Genomic DNA, 20,932 nt, shown 5'->3' with positions numbered 1-20,932 from the left:
CGAGGCCGGGAGGCACCGAATTTTCCGGTCCCTTGGTTGCAGGCAAATTTTTACGTTTTCTGCCAGCAACCGAAAGAGGAAATTGTATTTCATGGAAGCTTGGAAGGATAACAATGGAAAGATGCTGTAAAGAGGCAGTCCGTTACTCAGCAGGCAGGTCAACTGCGCCGATGTTCAGAACTGCTAACGGTGTTATACGTAGTGACGCCACATTGCGACGAACTCCAGCATGCATATTACTAGATCAGGAGCCTCGAAGGCTTCGGTCGTTAGAACTCAGACCGAGATCGTCGTAAGCATAGATCACAGAAAGTGGCCTCTGATAGGCGGAACAACGGGAAGTTGGAGCTAGAATTATAAAAGCAAAGTCTTTGATGTAGAGACGTTTGTTTTGGCAATGCAACCGGAAGATCGTCAAAAACTGAGTTAGGTTTACTCCGACATGTTTCACTCGCTTACGAAGCTTTTGCTTCTTGGCCTGTCGCTGAAGTCTGCTTTAACGGCAGCAGCGGCAGTTCCAAATACACAGTTAACCGATTCCTTGCAAAGAAGGAATGTGCAGTGCTCAGACTTTGGGCCTCAATGTCCCGATCTCAACTTTGACTGGCATGCGCTGATATCGGACATAATGCCTTACTCCATGGACTTGTTGTCTGTTGAATGGATGGGCTCAAACACATACGAGGTTAGCATTCGCGTCCAAGGTCAGGAATTCATTGATCTCAAGTACCTATGGTCGCTGAAGATCATTGGTGTCCAAGGTCCACAGGGTACTGTTCAATTGTACGGTAAGAACGAGAACGTCTTCTTGATCGACAACCCAACGGACTACGTCGCTACTTTCCAAGTCTACGGTCAACCTGATCCAAGTGATCCTTGCAAGGTGTTGATGCCAAACTTCCAAATTCAATACGAATATATGCAAGGCGATTGTGCTGCCTTTTGGGATTTTTGGATCTGGGGTGCAACTAGCTTCGATTTGATGACTGGCTGTGGTCATGACAACTTCAACAATGCTAACAGTGACTTCCCACAGTTTTACTGGTCCAAACAATGTCAACCATGTGGAGGGGCTTCTGGCTCGAGCGCCTTAACTTCTACTTCTGGTACCTCAAAGACTTCGGGTATCGCAAGTTCCAGGTCGAGCAACCCAAGCACCCTATCTTCAATTGCATCATCTAAGGCAAGTGCAACATCGAGTGCTTCGACTGGCTCGACCAGTGCGCAGGCGGCCAGTAGTGTAACGAGGACTAGTTCGTTCTCTGCACCAGCTTCTAAGACTAGTGATCTATCGACAGTTCTCAAATCGGCCAGCAGGCTGACAGGGACTGGTGTATCTTCCATTTCATCTTCTAAGCCGACCGGCCCATCCTCTGGTGCAACCTCTGCTGTGTCTTCCAAGCCAAGTGGCCCACCCTCTGGTGCATCCTCTGGAGCATCATCTAAGCCAAGTGGCCCATCCTCTGGTGCAACCTCTGGTGTGTCTTCCAAGCCAAGTGGAACATCGAGTGTTCCTTCCGGGTCTACCAGTGGCCAAGGTGCCAGCGATGTTACAAGAACTGGAGCATCCTCTGGGGCATCATCTAAGCCGACCGGCCCATCCTCTGGAGCAACCTCTGGTGTGTCTTCCAAGCCAAGTGGCTCATCCTCTGGTGCAACCTCTGGAGCATCTTCCAAGCCAAGTGGAACGTCGAGTGTTCCTTCCGGGTCTACCAGTGGTCAAGGTGCCAGCGATGTCACAAGAACTGCAGCATCCTCTGGAGCATCATCTACGCCAAGTGGCTCATCCTCTGGTGCAACCTCTGGAGCATCTTCCAAGCCAAGTGGAACATCGAGTGTTCCTTCCGGATCAACCAGTGGCCAAGGTGCCAGCGATGTTACAAGAACTGGAGCATCCTCTGGAGCATCATCTACGCCAAGTGGAACATCATCTGGAGCAACCTCTGCTGTGTCTTCCAAGCCAAGTGGAACATCCTCTGGTGCAACCTCTGGAGCATCTTCCAAGCCAAGTGGAACATCGAGTGTTCCTTCCGGGTCTACCAGTGGCCAAGGTGCCAGCGATGTTACAAGAACTGGAGCATCCTCTGGGGCATCATCTAAGCCGACCGGCCCATCCTCTGGAGCAACCTCTGGTGTGTCTTCCAAGCCAAGTGGCTCATCCTCTGGTGCAACCTCTGGAGCATCTTCCAAGCCAAGTGGAACATCGAGTGTTCCTTCCGGGTCCACCAGTGGCCAAGGTGCCAGCGATGTTACAAGAACTGGAGCATCCTCTGGGGCATCATCTAAGCCGACCGGCCCATCCTCTGGAGCAACCTCTGGTGTGTCTTCCAAGCCAAGTGGCTCATCCTCTGGTGCAACCTCTGGAGCATCTTCCAAGCCAAGTGGAACATCGAGTGTTCCTTCCGGGTCCACCAGTGGCCAAGGTGCCAGCGATGTCACAAGAACTGCAGCATCCTCTGGAGCATCATCTACGCCAAGTGGCTCATCCTCTGGTGCAACCTCTGGAGCATCTTCCAAGCCAAGTGGAACATCGAGTGTTCCTTCCGGGTCTACCAGTGGCCAAGGTGCCAGCGATGTCACAAGAACTGCAGCATCCTCTGGAGCATCATCTACGCCAAGTGGCTCATCGTCTGATGCAACCTCTGGTGTGTCTTCCAAGCCAAGTGGCTCATCCTCTGGTGCAACCTCTGGAGCATCTTCCAAGCCAAGTGGAACGTCGAGTGTTCCTTCCGGGTCTACCAGTGGCCAAGGTGCCAGCGATGTCACAAGAACTGCAGCATCCTCTGGAGCATCATCTACGCCAAGTGGCTCATCCTCTGGTGCATCCTCTGGAGCGTCATCTACGCCAAGCGGCCCATCCTCTGGTGCAACCTCTGCTGTGTCTTCCAAGCCAAGTGGAACATCCTCTGGTGCAACCTCTGGAGCATCTTCCAAGCCAAGTGGAACATCGAGTGTTCCTTCCGGGTCCACCAGTGGCCAAGGTGCCAGCGATGTCACAAGAACTGGAGCATCGTCTGCACCATCTTCTGCATCATCTTCCCCATCTCGAGCTTCAAGCTACAGCTTCTCGACTGTCACAACCACCAAGGACGGTGTCACGACTGTTTATACGACCACATGTCCCATCAGCGAGAGCAAGAGCTCCGGAAGTACAGAAACTCCATCGACGGTCACAACAATCACGACCACGATCAGCGGCGTGACGACTGTTTACGCCACAACTTGCCCTCTAACCGAGATGCCAGTTACGGGAAAGACCTTGACAGCCACCACCGCGGCCACAACTTCGAACGGCAAGGGGTTAAGCTATACTACGGAAGCTCCAGTGAATACGGTTGAATTCTCATCGACAATTAGCACTGTGACCACGACTTCTAGCGGTAAACCGATCGTCTACACCACACAAGTTCCAGTTAATAAAAATGGCGCTGTATCCACCGACAGCACCGTTACCACCACTTCTAACGGCAAAGAGATTGTCTACATCACTGAGGTCTCAGCCAGCCAGACTGGCGGTACATCTACCGTCAGCACCGTAACAACGACTTCTAATGGCAAGCAGATCATCTACACCACGAGTGTCCCCGTCACCGGAGCTAGCGCTGCATCCACTGTCAGCACCGTCACCACGACTTCTAACGGCAAGGAGACCGTCTACACCACGAACGTCCCAGCCAGCCAGACTGGCGCTGCCTCTACGGTCACTACTGTGACGACGACTTCTAACGGCAAGGAGACGGTGTACACTACGAACGTCCCAGCCAGCCAGACTGGCGGTGGATCTACTGTCAGCACCGTAACAACCACTTCAAACGGCGTCACTACTGTTTACACGACCACTTGCCCTCTAAGTGAAGTGTCAGCCACAGGAGGGCCTTCGACAGTCACCACCGTGACAACGACTTCTAACGGCAAGGAGACGGCCCACACTACGAGCGTTCCCGTCACTGAAGCTAGCGCTGCATCCACTGTCAGCACCGTCACCACGACTTCTAACGGTAAGGAGACGGCCTACACCACCAACGTTCCCGTCACTGAAGCTAACGCTGCATCCACTGTCAGCACTGTGACGACGACTTCTAACGGCAAGGAGACGGCCCACACTACGAGCGTTCCCGTCACTGAAGCTAGCGCTGCATCCACTGTCAGCACCGTCACCACGACTTCTAACGGTAAGGAGACGGCCTACACCACCAACGTTCCCGTCACTGAAGCTAACGCTGCATCCACTGTCAGCACGGTCACCACGACTTCTAACGGCAGGGAGACGGCCTACACTACGAGCGTTCCCGTCACCGAAGCTAACGCTGCATCAGCAGCCGTGACCACGAATCAGAACGCTGGCACAGCTCCAACCGCCGGCACCGCCGAGTCCACGACAACGCTCGCCCCATCGGGCGTCCAGTCGACCACTGGCACTCAGCAGACCGCCGCCGCGTCGCTACAGCCATACAAAGGCGCTGCCAAGAAGCTCAGCGTGAACGCAGCAGCTCTGCTTCTCGCTGTCCCACTACTCTTCCTATAAGGATCTACAGCCAAGTTCGTTATATCTTTATAGATACTTTAGCCGATACCCTATGATAACATTCTATTGACTTCACCTCCCGACTAAAAGTCGCAGCCCCAGGGCCTCGCCAGTAAATGCCCGATCTGCTGCAAGCTCCAGCTCGCCGCGAACATACTCGACGATGAAATGGTCTTCCAGTCGCTGCTGCAATTTCTTAGAGAATGCGCGCCAGTTTCCAAAACTGTGTCGTCGCGCCAGCTAGATTTTTTTTTTTTTCAATTTTTTGGCGGGCGGTGACGACAACAATGGACAGTAATTTTTCAGTTATCAGAGGGATCTGAGATCTGCAGCTATCAAAAGGCAAATAAGTTTCAAGTCTTATTTAGAGTTTTGGATCTCTGTTAGGCAGGCTAGCTTTTGAGATTGCGTGACCAGGCAATTGGCTGAAGGATGGGATCCGCAAAGAAACCGTCGCTGAGACAGAGAGCAAAAGAGATGGCTCCTTTACAGTACGCTGCGCGTGCAAAGAGATCTCTGCAAGGAGGAATTGTAAATTTGTATTCGAGGATGAGTATGCTTTTGTTCCGCAGACGGTCGAATCTTGTCCTGATTCTGCTGGTGGTGATCGGGGTGCTGGTGGGCCGGTCGGCGATGAGGGAGAACCTCACGCCCTCGATCGGGCGTTCGTGGCAGAACGTGGAGGTGGTGGAACGCAAGCCAGACTTGCTGCATGTGGATGTGTCGCAACTGTTGAAACGCAAGCCGTTGGGGCGGTCTCCGGTGACCGAGCGGATGCTCAGACAGGAGTACACCAAGGAAGACATTACGGGGTTTGTGTCGAACCTGGACGTCGACAAGCTGGTGGCGAGGAAGAAGAAGCAGGCAGACAAGGACCACGCCAAGATCGATGCGAAGCTGAACCTGAACGACTACAGGAACCTGGCCACGTGCAAGGACCTGGCGTACTTGTCTAGCATCTACCACTCGACAGAGAAGGTGCTGCTCGAGGACGACTTGAAGACCCTGAGGGCGAAGCTGAGGAGCGAGAAGAATTTCCTCACTAACGAGATCGCCAACGAGGACGCCGAAAAAGGTTTAACCGAGAACGAAATCATCCAGCAGAAGTGGTTCCAGTTCGGTACCTCGGCAGTATGGTTAGAAAGGGAACAGTGCTATGTGGCGTACTCCAGAGTCATTTATGCGCCCTCGGGAGTCAGAGACGAGCCTCACTTGTCGCTTGTGAGAGCCCAAGCTTTCGATAAGGACTGGAAAGAAATCAAAGGAAAACGGATTCCCTACGTCGACATGCCGATCCCGAAGGATATGCCCGAGGCGCTGAAGAAGATCGACAAGGAGCTCGGCCTTTCCGACTGTCAGGAGCACCGCAAGGACTCGTCCGAGTACGAGTCGTGCGTTGTTGAAAATGCCAAGAACAGACTTCTCGCGCAAAACCGCAAGGACAAGATCATGTCCAAATACTACATGACTTACCCAACCGTTTTAAATATTCCGTTCAACCCTTGGGGCGACTGGCGTGGCCCCGAAGATCCAAAGGTCATCTTGCGCAAGGCCAAGAACTACGAGGAGCCCGTGGTGATGTTCAACATCTGGGACGACCACTTAGAGCGCCGTGTCATGGTCGCATTCATGCCACACAGGAAGGTGGACCCTTTAATTAAGCTGAAGGTTATGGGCCGTGAGCAACGCGGTGCCGAGAAGAACTGGACCCCTTTCTTCCACAGGAACAGCGGCGAATCCTCCGTGTCGCGCGGATTTCTGCACTTTATCTACAGTTTCAGTCCGCTCGAAATTCTCAAGTGCTCGTTGAACGACGGCTTCTGCGAGATGGTCTTCGAGGCAGACACGCTGCGGATCACAGAGGGGAACCGTTTCGACGGTTTCCGCGGCGGAACGCAGTTCGTGCCGCTGCCCGACGTGCTGCCGCAGGTCAGGGGCCAGCAGATCTGGATCGGCTTCCCCAAACAGCACATCTCCGACTGTGGCTGCGGCGACCGCTACTACAGGCCGATGTTCAGCGTGCTCGCCGAGCACGATGGTGTGTACAGCCAGGAGCTGCTCGTGCCCGCCCTGGGCTTCAACATCGACGTCATCTCCTGGGACCTCAAGGGAACCTACTGCAAAGCAGTCAACATTCTCAGCCCGAACGCCATCGCCCACTGGGACGTCGTCCAACAGGATCCGCACTCCAAGATCTACGAGGACTACCTGACCATCTCGGTCTCCGAGGCCGACATCAACACCAGAGTCGTCACCATCCGCGGCCTGCTCAACTACATCCTCAACATGTACCGCGAGAAAGAACTGCAGGAAAAGTTCGAGATCAGCGAGCAGGCAGACGCCATCGTCGGCCAAACGCTGCAGTGTCTCAAGGCCTCCGCCTTCAACTACTGCAAGCTATACGGAGAAGCACATCCAGAGCCCAAGGAGGACGACCAGGACGATTTCCCGCCGGACGATTTCCGACCGGACGATTTCCAGCAAGACGAAGAGTCCTCCTCGGAGAAGTCGCCAGACGACCGCGACAACGACGACAACAGCGAGGACCGCGACGATCACAGACAAGACGACGCCAGCGACTAGAACCTCCCTCCGAACGACCACTAATTGTATACCGCAGCCCGCTTCGTTCATAATTCAGTAACTTAACTCTCAGAGCTTGGCACTCTTTCAGCCGCGCCGCCCGTGCACCGCCGCCGTTGTCCCAGCGCCAGCCTACTCGGCCGAAAACCGTCACTATGGCACCAGCCAAAGTGACTAACGAACAGTTGTTGCAACGACAGATGCATAGCGAATCGAGGCGGATTAGTTGCATAGGCATAGCGTCCTGAGGCGAATAAACCCATATAGCGGCGTTCAGGCTGCGGATCAGGCGGAAAGGTGGATAGGTTGCATACTCGCTGGAGCGTGGTAGATTCATCCTGGCGACGGCCTCGTTCGCCGAAGCGTGAGACTTGAGCGGGTTCGCAGGTATAAATACGGGCCATGGCGACGGTTGTAGCAGGAATTGGTCAGCTGGAGAGCTCAACAACCAGAATACGAGCATCATGTCTGCCACTGCTACCAACACTCAAACCGAAGCCGCACAATTGCAATTGAACGCCGGAAGCATCCGTCATGCGCTATCCGACGTGGTCAAGACCGATGACTGGTCCGACTTCAAGTTCACACCAATCCGTGAGTCCACTGTCTCACGTGCTATGACTTCGAGATACTTCAAGGACCTCGACAAGCACGCAGTCTCCGATGTCATCATCATCGGTGCTGGTTCTTCGGGTCTCTCTGCTGCGTATGTGATCGCCAAGAACAGACCGGACTTGATCGTGACCATCATCGAGGCTAACAACTGTCCTGCAGGTGGGAGTTGGCTGGCCGGTTCGTTGATGAGTGCGATGATCGTCAGAAAGCCAGGTCACTTGTTCTTGGAGGAGCTGGAGATCCCATTCGAGGACGAGGGAGACTACGTGGTGGTTAAGCACGCTGCGCTTTTCGCCTCGACTGTGACCTCGAAGGTGTTGCAGTTCCCTAACGTGAAGTTCTTCAACGCTACCGCTGTGGAGGACTTGGTGACCAGACCTGCCGGCCCCAACGGCGAGCTCACCGTCGCCGGTGTGGTGACCAACTGGACGCTGGTGACCCAGGCCCACGACCTGCAGAGCTGTATGGACCCTAATGTCATCGAACTTGCTGGTTACAAGAACGACGGCACCCGTGACGTGAGCAAGAAGCACGGTGTGATCTTGTCCACCACCGGCCACGACGGTCCATTCGGCGCTTTCTCCGCCAAGCGTATCGTGTCGATCGACAAGAACTCGCAATTGAAGGGTATGAAGGGTCTTGACATGAACAACGCCGAGGCTGACGTGGTCAAGAACTCCGGTAAGTACAAGGGCGTCGACTCGATGTACTTTGCCGGTATGGAGGTCGCCGAGTTGGCTGGTTGCAACAGAATGGGCCCAACTTTCGGCGCCATGTTGGTCTCCGGTATCAAGGCTGCCGAGGAGATCTTGAAGCATTTTGCCGAGTAGATAGTTACGTACAGATCGCTTTAGATAACGTTTATTATGCCTAGTTCCGTTCAACTTTTTTGTCAAGTTTCCTCAAGTTCCTTTAACCTTGGCTGAAAAAAATACCAGCAAAAGCAGGTGCATTTATTTAGTTAGAAAACTAGAAAGTGGCTAGCCTGCCATAAATCATATGCAGGACGTGTCCTGTTTCATTGGCCTTGATCAGCTCGATCAGGTCTTGAACTCCTTGGATGACGTCCTGACCATCTTTCATCCTGAGAAGGTTGATACGCTTCTCTGTGCAGTAGTCGTCTTTCACGCGATCTCTGGCCTGCACTCTGAGGAACTTCTCAAATCCTCCCCAGGCCTCCACGGGCTCAAAATGCTGAATCCCGTCAAACTCGATGATAAGATTGAACTGTTCAAGATAGAAATCGCACCTAAGCGATTGTTCGTACCGTAAATCAGGAAAACGCTTTTGCGATTCAAATTGATAATCCGTGGTTTGTAGCCAATTTTTAATTTTTTTCTCATGCTTTGATTCACAGCACCACGAACAGCCATGGCCTCGAAGATGATTAATGGGCTTTTGAGAAAAGTATTTGGCACATTTTATGCAATAGAATATTGCCTCTTCTTGTAGGCTCTTGCCCAGAACGAGCTTATCAAACCTGTATGCCAGGCCGTGAATATTTCTGGATCTTTCCTTCACTTCATCGATTGTGAGGCGCTTATTCTCTAAAAAACATGAAGGGCAATAAAAACCCCCTTTACGAGTAACACGAGCATGGTCTCCTGGGGTTTGCCAGAATTCTCCATGCTCCCGGCAAAGTATACGCATCTTTGTTTTGCTCCTAATGTAAGTTGACTTGTCATACTGAAACTTATCACCATGAATTGATTTTGCCCTCTGGACAAATGCATCGAAATTCTGACAGGTAGCACACCCTTTACCCTTCAAATGTATAGTAGGAGTACATCTGAAAGGGCCGTGGTCTGTGCATACAATATCGACAGTAACATAATGTTTTTTATAGTTGACCTGGGAATAGTCATAAACATCTCCATGTACCTTGATAGACAGTCCGACGAACTCATCATAGTCAGCAGGCTTTAAGGCAGGGCCCGAGGATTTATTAAAGACAGCACATTTTTGACACCCCCTACCGGTAAGATGACAGCCAGCTATTTGAAGGAACTCGCCATGCCGCGCACACTCGATTTTCACTGCACTGTCGTAATCAACGTATACAGTATTGGGATAACTGTACCGGTTATTATGTTTCTTCTTACAAGTTTCGATGAACTTTTCCGTAGTGAGGGCGAAAGTCTTTCTGGTTCTCTCTCTGCCACACAGTTTGCAACCCCTCCCGTGTCTATGAGCGTTGGCTCTTTGACTCTGTACACCATGAATTGGGCAGATATACTCAATTTTGCAGTCCCATCTGGTATAGTTTGTGATCGAGTAATTGTATTTGTCGTCGTGCACCTTACGGCACTCTTCAACGAACTCTTCAAGGCTCTTTTTCTTGGTCATAATTATCTAATGCATTGAAATGTTGGTTTGTTGACTACTAATCCAAATACCTATCGAGAATTCTCTCCCCCTTTATAGTATGAAATGCAACATTTGGGCGGCTAGCTCGGCGGCTAATTGACGCGTCACAGCTCTTAATATAGAGAACCCCAAAAACGCGTAATCCAATGCATAGATCCAACCTGGAAGTCTTATGAGTGCGATGATCGTCAGAAAGCCAGGTCATTTGTTCTTGGAGGAGCTGGAGATCCCATTCGAGGATGAGGGAGACTACGTGGTGGTTAAGCACGCTGCGCTTTTCGCCTCGACCGTGACCTCGAAGGTGTTGCAGTTCCCTAACGTGAAGTTCTTCAACGCTACCGCTGTGGAGGACTTGGTGACCAGACCTGCCGGCCCCAACGGCGAGCTCACCGTCGCCGGTGTGGTGACCAACTGGACGCTGGTGACCCAGGCCCACGACCTGCAGAGCTGTATGGACCCTAATGTCATCGAACTTGCTGGTTACAAGAACGATGGTACCCGTGATCCATCTGCCAAGCATGGTGTCATTTTGTCCACCACCGGCCACGACGGTCCATTCGGCGCTTTCTCCGCCAAGCGTATCGTGTCGATCGACAAGAACTCGCAGTTGAAGGGTATGAAGGGTCTTGACATGAACAACGCCGAGGCTGACGTGGTCAAGAACTCCGGTAAGTACAAGGGCGTCGACTCGATGTACTTTGCCGGTATGGAGGTCGCCGAGTTGGCTGGTTGCAACAGAATGGGCCCAACCTTTGGTGCTATGCTGGTATCTGGTATCAAGGCTGCCGAGGAGATCTTGAAGCACTTTGCCGAGTAATTGACTCCCCCAGTGCACGTTTGTATGTCGAGTTTATGCAGTTTTGTACGTTTCCTGAAAAAAGATTAGGTTATTATTACTATTATTACTATTAAAATTAAAGGTGTGTCGAAGCAAACTTACGGGGCTATTGGGTAGCGGTGCCGGGGCCTACCAGAGCGGGCTCGGGTTCCAAAGGATCGGCCGACTCCATCACTTTCTCTTCCTCCACGGGCGCCTCGCCAGACGAGGCGGTGATCTGGCGGTCCGCTGCAATGCCGATCTCTGGGTCAGCGACGCGTGCTGGCGCGCTGTAGATAAGCAGGCCCGTGCCCCGGTCGAAAGAAGCGTTCATCACCAGCGCTCTGCCCCACAGACGGTCCGAGCCCTGCGTCCGGACCACAGGCAGCACAGTGTACAGGACCAGCAGCACCAGCGACAGGCCGTAGAGAACCATGCAAACCGCTGCCATCGCGATCGACGCCTGCGCCGCCTGACATGCGCTCTTGCCCCAGTACAGCGCGCTGCACGAACCGGTCCCGAACTCAGCCGCCAACGCAACGAACGCGGTCAGCCAAAAGATGAGAAACAGCGTCTCGCAGATCAGGACAGGCCCCGCCATGAAATAGAGCCCCAGAAACCAGCTCGTGAAGAAGATCACTATCAGGTACACCAGCGACATCACCGACACCGCCACCCCGTAGTCTGCCGTGGACTCTCCAGTGTAGTAGTCCTTCGCCTTCGCCGTCAGCCCCAGCGCTATCACAGTGAAAACAAACTGCGCAATACGAACGATACGTGCCGCCAGCAGCGGCCCTTTCCAACCAACGGGCTTCGCCAAGCCCAAGACATCTCCCTGCTTACCACTTTCAGACATAGATGAAATCAAAATGTCGCTGCAAGATCCAGATCCAGATCTCCGTATCTCAGATCCGAGAAAAGTGAGTTTCAACCAAGAGGAACCTGGCGGCAAAAACCGCCAGATCTCCTCCTTTATATACCTTTCGTTTTCCCCGCACGCCGGCGGCTACCCCTAAAAGCACAGCCGCTCCGTCTTACAAGCGCTGATTGTCCGATGAGCTGGACCCTGTAAGCAGCAATAAGTCCGGCGATGAGATTGCAAGAGCATCAAATAACGTATTGAAGCTAGCAGGCCGCCCGGCAACTCTAGGATCCTGGGACCTTGCTAAGGCCTGTTGGAGGAGTATATTCCTCCAGCAACACTACTTCTCGCCAGCATGTAGGGATATCGACACTGAGAGACAGATTTATGAAGTAAGGACCGCGCGAGAGTAGGTGAGTGGCCTCCAAGCCATCTTGTCTGCACAATTTGGCATTGGTTATCGAAACGTCACGTTGCGGTATCTGGTTACCATATCTGAAATTTTTGCTTGGCTTTCCTCGAGCAGGCTTTATAACGGGCAGCTGAGGGAAAGAGAGATCTGGCCGATACTTTGATGATCACATATGGATAAGTACACGGACAGGCACCACCCGGAGTACATTCCTGGGACGTTTAATGTGTTCTCGTCGCTAGATTCCGAGGAAGAGCTGCAACCGACGGGCAGCAGGTTGAAAACGGACAAAAATGGGGTTGTACTCATACCACAGCCGTCTGACTCGCCGAACGATCCGCTCAACTGGGCTAGATGGAGAAAGTATCTGCATTTCGGTCTGGTGGCCTTCATAACGGCGTTCACCGCTGCGACCAGCAACGACGCGGGCGCTACGCAGGACTCGCTCAACGAGTACTACGGTATCTCGTACGACTCGATGAACACTGGCGCTGGTGTGCTGTTCCTTGGAATCGGTTGGGCTACGTTGTTTCTGGCTCCGCTATCGTCGCTGTACGGACGGAAAATAACATATCTGATCTGCACTACTTTGGGTTTATTGGGAGCACTGTGGTTCGCGCTAGCCAGGAGGACTTCAGACACCATATGGTCGCAGCTGTTCGTGGGGATAAGCGAGTCTTGCGCCGAGGCCCAAGTGCAGCTATCGCTGAGCGATATCTACTTCCAGCACCAGATGGGATCGGTCTTGACAGTTTACATCCTCTGTACTAGTATTGGTACGTTCTTAGGGCCGCTGATCGCGGGTTATATTGCATCTTTGATCAACTTCCGCTGGGTAGGGTGGGTCGCGGTCATCATTTCGGGTGGTTTGCTGATTGCCCTATTGTTTGGTTGCGAGGAAACGTATTTCGATCGAAACAGGTATATGACTCCCCTCACTTGCACCGGAGTTACCAGTCCTTTCGAAGATGAGATAGTGGAAAACGGGTCATCCGTCGACTCTGCAAAGGCTGATGAGGCCGAGGCTGCAGAGAAGGCTGTAGGAGAGAGCAAAACCGAGCAGCTCGAAGCTTCAGAGGACCAGCTCATCGACGGTATGTCAGAAAAGTTGAAGCCATATCACAAGCGGGTTGCCCTGATAACGAAGGGTGCTAACTTGAAGGGTTGGGGGTTCAAACAGTATCCCAAGTTTCTGTTTTTTAACCTCAGGATGATGTTGTTTCCCCCTGTCTGGCTATCGGGTCTCTTCTGGGGCATTCAAGATGTCTTCCTCACCTTCTATCTCACAACTGAGGAAAGTTATTTCTACGACGCTCCGTGGAACTACAGTGATTATGGGGTGGCCATTATGAATGTGCCGACATTGATCGGCGCTGTGATAGGGTGTATATACGCCGGTATCCTTAGCGACCGTTTCGTGTTATGGATGGCTCGCAGAAATAACGGTATTCTCGAAGCCGAGTACAGACTGTACTTCTCGTTTGCGACTGCGTTGATCGGTCCAGCAGGTCTGTTGATGTTTGGAATTGGCACGCAGCGAGTCCTTCCTTGGCAAGTGATTTACGTCGGCCTAGGGTTTATAGGTTTCAGTTGGGGTTGCTCGGGAGATATAGCCATGGCGTACCTCATGGATTGTTACCCAGAAATGGTTTTGGAAGGTATGGTTTGCACGGCCATCATCAATAATAGCATATCCTGCATCTTTACATTCGTTTGCTCTAAATGGCTGGATGCTTCAGGAACGGAAAGGACCTATATTGCTTTGGCTGTGATAAACTTTGGCATCACACTTTTGGCTCTGCCTTCATTTTACTATGGGAAACGAATCAGACTATGGACAAAGAAATGGTACAATCAGTCAGTGGATATGAGAGACCTACTGTGACATCGCATCGCTTGAATTCTCGGTAAGTTCATGAGCGAACTAATCAATACATATTTGCTTTCATAATTTCGCAAAGGAAAAAGAGCGCTCAAAAGGGAAATCATAGAACAGTCATTAAGGTCAGTAAATGTGCGAATTATATACAATGTGCCTCTCGCTAGGATATCAAACACAAGTGTACCCACCATCGATAACTATATCGCACCCATTGGTGAAGCTGGCCGCATCAGAGGCGAGATAGAGATACGCGCCGACCAGCTCCTGCGGCAACGCCTCACGCCCCATTGGAGTCAGGCCCCACCACTGAGCACGTTGCTCGACTGGCACAAAAGAGCTCAGAATGGTGTCAGTGTAGCCAGGGGATACGGAGTTACAGCGGATCTTCCCAGCGGGCTCAGTGAGATGAGCAAATTCGACCGCGAAACCCTTGGCCATGTGTCTGACAGCCGCTTTGGAAGCATTGTAACATGTCTGGTAGTTTGGAACGTTTGAAATGTAACTAGACATCGAAGCAGTCAAAATCAAGCAGCCGTGCCCCTGTGTCTTAAAAACCTCTGCAATATACTTGCTGCAATGGTAAGTTCCCTGCACGTTAACCTCCATAACTTTTCTCCAGGCCTCAGGAGTAGCGCTTTCGTTCAGGATCGAACCTGCAGTCCATGCAATACCGGCGTTGGCAATGAAAGTGTCAATATCGCGGCCCTTGAAATCAGTCCTAATGGCTGCCACACATTGTTTTACTGCGTTGGCGTCAGTGATGTCTACCTGGTAAGCCTTGGCGACAATCCCGTATTCGCTGACCAATTGGTTTGCAAGTTTAGGGTCGTACTTGTAATCCAATAAGCATAGATCAGCTCCTGCCGAGGCGAAACCCTCGCAGATGGCTCCACCAATAGCACCAGCCGCCCCCGTGACCACCACCAGCTTACCCTTCTGGGAGAAAAGCTCAAGAAAGGGCTTGGATTTACCGTATTGCCCCGCTGGAGGCTGTTGCGGAACTTCAGATTGTTCTGCCGGGGCTGTAATGAAGCTTTGGAAGGTCATACTCAAATGACGGTTGTTCCCTTGACAACCCTTTTGGAAAACGTCAACCGACAGCATGATGCTGCTCGACAGTCCCACTTTTTTATATCAGCCCATCTTGGTGCCCTGGCCGTCCCCATCCTCTTAAAAGAAACGCTCATCCTCATCCCACATTGATATTTCAGTCATCTAATACCCCGGATGACAGGCGAAAGAGGCCCATTCTCGAGGACTTTCGTCATCGCCGAATCAGTCAACTTTCCTGCAAAAGAAACGCATTCGATCTAAATTTCCCGAAACGGACGGCTCTGCCCCGCAGTATACCGCATAAGGGAGTCTTGGCATTGCGACATTACCAAAAAAAATTGGTAACAGATTGAAAAGACTCGGTACAAGGGAAGATGGCGCATTTTGTAAATAGTCTCAGATTTCCGGACATCTGCCGGCTGTTGCGCTATTGAATAATCGGTGGAATACAAAATGCGGAGTTCAATGGTAAGCTGTTATTTTTGGTAGTTTTGATCTTTTATGAGCAGCAAAAAACGCACCTGGCTCTGATGGGTAATGAGTATCAGGCTCACTGGTTGTGGAGCGCCCGAACAGCGAGTCCGGACGTGACATGAGGCCTGGCGGAGTTAAGGGCTGGCTTAAAAGTTATATAATATGCTATTAATTATAGACTGACGGTCGATCTTGGTAAAATGAAGCTTAGGCACCGTGGCAGAGACATCAGGTGGTCCACCTAGCTCTGACTTTTTCTGTCTGATGGTGGATGGCAAAACAAATTGATATTCTATCTTTTGGTGAACAGCAAGGTCTTCTCATCCTCCTCGGTAATCTTCCTAATTACCCTGCAAGGAACCCCGCCAGCAATCACATTTGGTGGAACATCACGAGTGACAGTGCTTCCAGCGCCTATCACTGCATTATCGCCTATGGTCACTCCCGGTAAGACGGATACTCCTCCTCCTATCCAAACGTTGTGTCCGATTTTGACAGGGAGGGCGAATTCCAATCCCTCTTTCCGCTTGATTGGGCCAATAGGGTGACCAGCGGTATAAATGCCAACATTGGGGCCTAGCTTCACATTGTCACCGAAACGAACCTCAGCACAATCGAGTATGACGAGATTGTAGTTAGCGTAGAAGTTCTCACCAAGGTGGATATTCACGCCGTAGTCGCAAAAGAACGGCGAATCGAACGTGAAGTTTTCCCCACAGCTCCCAACTAGCCCGCGAAGAAGCAGTTCCCTTTCTGTCGTCAATCCTGGATGAGTTTGATTCAATTCTAAACATTTGGCTTGGGCCTTGATGCGAAGTGCAGCTATCTCGGGAAGAGCTGGATTATAAAGCTCACCTGGAACAACCTTCTTGAGTTCGTCCATACCGTTTCTTCCAAACTTTCCGGATTTACGCTGCAACTGGTCTCTATAGCATACGTATAATTAATGATAACACTTTCTTCGACTGTTTTTATATGTTTAGCTTCAGGAGGCTTATGCGAGCAGCTTCCCGATTGCTTTCTTTACTGGCAATGCTATCTCTTGCCAAGTAAAGGACGGATCGATACGGAAGAGATTCCAGTAATCAAGTGATTTTAAGTGCAACACAAGTGCTCGATGAGGAATGAGCTTTTGTTGCAAATCTACGGAGAGCAACCTCTCTCTTCCAGCTTAAAGATTCAACCTGGTTGCTCAGAGGTCGAGTTGTACGTATTGGTATTGATAGCGAGGGCTATCTGTTAGTCAGTTACTGCTGACGGAGCAGCGAAGTGGTAATTCTGAAGAAGGCTAAGAGTTAGGTGTTAGACAGGCTTCAATACATCTAAGAATTACGAACTGACACCAGTGTCGTGTCCGTACAAGAATGAAGGCCTCCTCACAATCCAGATAACATAAGGACCTGTATTTGCTAAGTAGGAATCCTGACTTCTGCAAAATGGTCGCACTTTGGCTTTTTGACTGGGGCTCTTGCGGCAAAGCAGATTTACCGCAATAAAACTGTGTGGCGAACCGAAGAAGATTCAATCTGTTAGATCTCTCACGACTGTTACGATTGAGGCATACAGCAGTCGCAGAAGAATAAGTTAACATTGTAATTGCACAAAGATGTCGTCCATTGAGTACCACTAACTCAATGGTGAATAGATCGTCGGCCGCCGCCGGTTAAACTAAGCCGATGAGGTACCATAAATGTGCACGATCTCCACGATCTTTGAGTATCCTAAAGTGGCAAAAGTAACATAGTCGCTCTACCTCGCGACTAACAGAAAAGGAGAGGGCATCTAAGCAAGGGTGATACAATGATCTTCGCACTACTCCATGAAGAAGAGATATCGCCAGCAGTATTAGCGGAACGAGTATTAATCCAGCGGTTACAGTGACGATAAGATGCCTATGACATCTACCTTCCCGCTGCAATTGAATAAAAGCTCATGTGTTTGATAGAATGATTTTATCATCCTGTAGATCTTTTTAGGTCTCGCTTTCCATCGCATATTCATCGTACGAACGCCGCAAAGGAAGAGACGGGACATCAATTTCCACATGCTGTATTACTTTACCATCAATTCAGCCTTGTAAATCACCGCCTATTCAGCTGGACCTTCAGACCGGTTCAATTTCATTCGCAGAATCACTACCGAGTTTCCCGTTGTCTAAAAGGCTTCCGCGTTATTTCCTCTGGCGTTTTCCTCCTTGAAGTATATTACGATTGTGGCTCTCTAGCATGCCTCTGACCGCAATGAGATGGGCATTTATCAAAAAGCAAAAGGCATGAGATCTCAAAGAAGGCCTCAATGTTTTAGCCACATCATAGAATAAAGCAGGACCCCATAGCTCCGCGAGATGCTATTCCCTCACGATCGTGTCCTTCAAAGAAAAGTCTTGAGCAGCTTGAGGCAAATCGCTGGTACGTCTTGGTTAGAACCTGAGATCGGTTCTGCGGGTGTGAGCAACATCGATAGCAAGACTTCTTGAGCACCGACTAGGCCTTCAACATGCTTACCACTGATCGATGATGGTTTAGAGACCAAAACTTCTCTGTCCAGCTTTTTGTATGGTACGTCATCAACAGTCGCGCCCGCATTTTCTGGCGCGCTAAGAAGCGGTCGGGGGCGACTGGGCAATTAAAATGCTGAACCGCTAGGGAATGCCGGATAGTATAACATGGTGAAAAGCGTTAAGTAATGTATGATGAAGTGCTATGGATGATCCAAGAATGCTTCTCGTTTTATGGGCTCAGAGCCGTAAATGGTGCCGCATGCTAATCATCTCGGTCGGCAGTTTTTGACGGATTTTTTGGAGTATGAGCATAGATAGATTCATGGGAAATTTACAAGTAACCGATGAGGGCCCAAAATTTGTCTTTCATGTCGTTCTAGTAGGTGGGTGGTACCTTCATGGTTTGACAGTGCGTACTTCGTCTTTCAAACTTGTCTGTCTACCTTGATACGGTAACCTCGAGGGTTAAGTGTTCATTAAGTAACACTGGATAGGCCAACTGATCAGTGATGGAGCTTTCAGGTCAGGGACATCAATGGTTATGACTGCTTTCTCTGCGTAGCGATATATGTGAGCGAGTTGGTGGAATATTACATCTTGTCCAAGATTGATGCCACGACCGTTGTGAAAACTTTTCAATGTGCTAGCCACGGCAATTATGAGTCCAGAATGTGTATATATATGCACAGTTAAGCGATCTCAGAGGCTAGTATAACATGTTTTTGTTATTAGTTTTAGCTTTCTTTCTTGAAAGCAAGAATACTCGAAGCTGAAATGACTACCTCATCACTAAATCCGCCAGTGCCCGTAACCATTCTTTCCGGGTTCCTGGGCTCAGGAAAGACAACTCTTCTCGAGAGAATCTTGACGGGCGATAATGGTCTGAAGATTGCTGTTATCATCAATGACATGTCTCAGTTGAACATTGATGCTTCCCTGATTAGAGACCACAAGGTTTCCAACAAAGAAGAGAAGTTGATTCAGCTCCAAAATGGTTGTATTTGCTGTACCCTACGTGGCGATTTGTTGGAAGAACTGGTAAGTTTGCATGAGACAGGTGCTTTCGATTACATTGTTATTGAATCTACCGGTATCGCCGAGCCCATGCAAGTCGCCGAAACATTCTCCAGTGAGTTCTCTCAAACGCTGATTGATACACCGGGAGCCGTTACTGAAGATGAGGAAAAATTGCTTAAGAAAGTTATCAAGCTTGGCGGCCTCGAGAAAATCACCAAGATTGATTGCTGTGTCACCGTTGTCGATGCTGTGAACTTTTTATCAAACATCGAAACAACAGATTTCTTGGCTACCAGATGGGGAGACAGCGGCCAAGGCGAATCTGATCGGACTGTTACTGATTTGATGGTCGACCAAATCGAGTTTTCAGACGTTATTATCATCAATAAGGTCTCATCGATTAAGAAGAAGAAGTTAAATAAAATCGAAAAGATGATCAGGAACTTGAACCCTGTGGCTCAGATTCTGCGCGCTGATTACTGTAATGTTCCACTGAACAAAATCATAAATACTAACATGTTCGATTTTGAAAGGGCATCCACTTCTGCTGGATGGCTGCAAAGTATAAATGAAATGACACAAAGGGAGGGATTTGGTGACAAAAACAGAAGTGTCTTGACCCCCAAACCTGAGACTGAAGAGTACGGCGTGAACAATTTTGTTTATAATGCTCGGAAACCCTTCCATCCTGAGAGACTTTACGAAATGCTAAAAGAGAAGTTTTTTATCATTGAGCAGACACCTTTAGCTTCGATTGAAACGGTTGACGAGTACGAGGCTGATTCCGACGCTGAAATGGAAAATGAACAAGAATCAGAAAAGGAAGACGATGAACAGGAGGATGGACAGGAGGATGGACAAGAATTGAGCGAAAAAGAGATTTTAAAGAATAAAGCCAACTCACCATTTGGACCTTTGCTACGTTCCAAGGGCTTCTTCTGGCTGGCCACAAGGCATATTATGCGAGGCGAATGGTCTTCTGCAGGTCCAATGCTAACGCTGAAAGGCGGTATACCTTGGTTCGACGTTAGTGGTTTTGAGGATATACCACCGGAAACCGAGAAACTGATTAGATCTGAATTTCAAGGCCCTTACGGGGATAGGCGCAATGAGCTGGTTTTTATCGGTTTATCGATCGATAAGAAAAAGCTGTCTGATGCTCTGGATTCCTGTTTGTTGACTGATGAGGAATACGAAAAGTTTGTTGAGATTACCAGTAAAGAAAAAAACCTTTTAAAAGTTGAAGAAAAGCTAGCAGAAGTCTTTGACGATGGCTTTGAAGATTGGATTATACTTGATGATGACGATGATGACGATGACGATGATGATGATGAAAAAAAAGAGGAGGAAGAAGCAGAAGAGAAATCCTAGGAATTGCTGTTCAGCTTAGCCGCCAAATATTTGTCTCATCGATGTGTCTATGGTATAGTACCTTATTTATTTGATAGACCGCTAAATTAATGCTCTACGCCCTCGCGGAGAGCAGCTTCTCTTTTGTAATTACATGATGAAGCATTTTACAATCAAATTAGGCAGCAGACTGATCTGCAGGATCGGCTTTTCCCTCTACAAATGCGCTGCTGCTCAGCGAAACTACGTACTGGCATTTATCTAAGCCCTGCTTTCTACATTTTGATCTGACCAAGATGAGTAAGTGACTTATTCGAGGCCTAAAGCAGTTGCTGAAAGCCAGAAGAAGTGATGAAACTATTTCAGCGGCACCTTGAGCGAGCACAAAGGAGCGGGACAATAGAATACTAATTGAATTATTTTGCCTAATTCTCAAGTATTCGAATTCGGAGTCACAGCCGTGGGGATGAAATAT

At 50.0% G+C, this 20,932-nt stretch overlaps 9 protein-coding genes across 9 annotated transcripts; 5 read left to right on the top strand and 4 right to left on the bottom strand.

Annotated features, from left to right (window-relative positions):
- Positions 1-442: 442 nt before the first annotated feature.
- HG536_0F00250 (uncharacterized protein) lies at positions 443-4,525 on the top strand (the record flags this gene model as incomplete). Its single annotated transcript, XM_037284479.1, has 1 exon — positions 443-4,525. The coding sequence occupies one exon, from the start codon at positions 443-445 to the stop codon at positions 4,523-4,525; it is 4,083 nt and encodes a 1,360-aa protein (XP_037140375.1).
- Positions 4,526-4,957: 432 nt separating this feature from the next.
- Positions 4,958-7,108, top strand: HG536_0F00240 (uncharacterized protein; the record flags this gene model as incomplete). Its single annotated transcript, XM_037284478.1, has 1 exon — positions 4,958-7,108. The coding sequence occupies one exon, from the start codon at positions 4,958-4,960 to the stop codon at positions 7,106-7,108; it is 2,151 nt and encodes a 716-aa protein (XP_037140374.1).
- Positions 7,109-7,572: 464 nt separating this feature from the next.
- THI4 (thiamine thiazole synthase) lies at positions 7,573-8,553 on the top strand (the record flags this gene model as incomplete). The annotated part of the gene is made up of 1 exon (XM_037284477.1): positions 7,573-8,553. One exon carries the CDS (start codon positions 7,573-7,575, stop codon positions 8,551-8,553), a length of 981 nt encoding a protein of 326 aa, XP_037140373.1.
- Positions 8,554-8,692: 139 nt separating this feature from the next.
- HG536_0F00220 (uncharacterized protein) lies at positions 8,693-10,069 on the bottom strand (the record flags this gene model as incomplete). Its single annotated transcript, XM_037284476.1, has 1 exon — positions 8,693-10,069. One exon carries the CDS (start codon positions 10,067-10,069, stop codon positions 8,693-8,695), a length of 1,377 nt encoding a protein of 458 aa, XP_037140372.1.
- Positions 10,070-11,034: 965 nt separating this feature from the next.
- HG536_0F00210 (MARVEL domain-containing protein) lies at positions 11,035-11,763 on the bottom strand (the record flags this gene model as incomplete). Its single annotated transcript, XM_037284475.1, has 1 exon — positions 11,035-11,763. The coding sequence occupies one exon, from the start codon at positions 11,761-11,763 to the stop codon at positions 11,035-11,037; it is 729 nt and encodes a 242-aa protein (XP_037140371.1).
- A 590-nt stretch (positions 11,764-12,353) lies between these two features.
- On the top strand, positions 12,354-14,066 carry HOL1 (Hol1p; the record flags this gene model as incomplete). The annotated part of the gene is made up of 1 exon (XM_037284474.1): positions 12,354-14,066. The coding sequence occupies one exon, from the start codon at positions 12,354-12,356 to the stop codon at positions 14,064-14,066; it is 1,713 nt and encodes a 570-aa protein (XP_037140370.1).
- Positions 14,067-14,231: 165 nt separating this feature from the next.
- Positions 14,232-15,167, bottom strand: HG536_0F00190 (uncharacterized protein; the record flags this gene model as incomplete). The annotated part of the gene is made up of 1 exon (XM_037284473.1): positions 14,232-15,167. The coding sequence occupies one exon, from the start codon at positions 15,165-15,167 to the stop codon at positions 14,232-14,234; it is 936 nt and encodes a 311-aa protein (XP_037140369.1).
- A 715-nt stretch (positions 15,168-15,882) lies between these two features.
- HG536_0F00180 (acetyltransferase) lies at positions 15,883-16,473 on the bottom strand (the record flags this gene model as incomplete). The annotated part of the gene is made up of 1 exon (XM_037284472.1): positions 15,883-16,473. One exon carries the CDS (start codon positions 16,471-16,473, stop codon positions 15,883-15,885), a length of 591 nt encoding a protein of 196 aa, XP_037140368.1.
- A 2,391-nt stretch (positions 16,474-18,864) lies between these two features.
- HG536_0F00170 (uncharacterized protein) lies at positions 18,865-20,478 on the top strand (the record flags this gene model as incomplete). The annotated part of the gene is made up of 1 exon (XM_037284471.1): positions 18,865-20,478. The coding sequence occupies one exon, from the start codon at positions 18,865-18,867 to the stop codon at positions 20,476-20,478; it is 1,614 nt and encodes a 537-aa protein (XP_037140367.1).
- Positions 20,479-20,932: the final 454 nt, after the last annotated feature.

The sequence above is a fragment of the Torulaspora globosa genome, chromosome 6 (genome assembly GCF_014133895.1).
Source record: "Torulaspora globosa chromosome 6, complete sequence".
NCBI classification, from domain to species: Eukaryota; Fungi; Ascomycota; class Saccharomycetes; order Saccharomycetales; family Saccharomycetaceae; genus Torulaspora; species Torulaspora globosa.
Note: the sequence above shows the minus strand (reverse complement) of the source record. Positions and strands in the feature narration are given on the sequence as shown.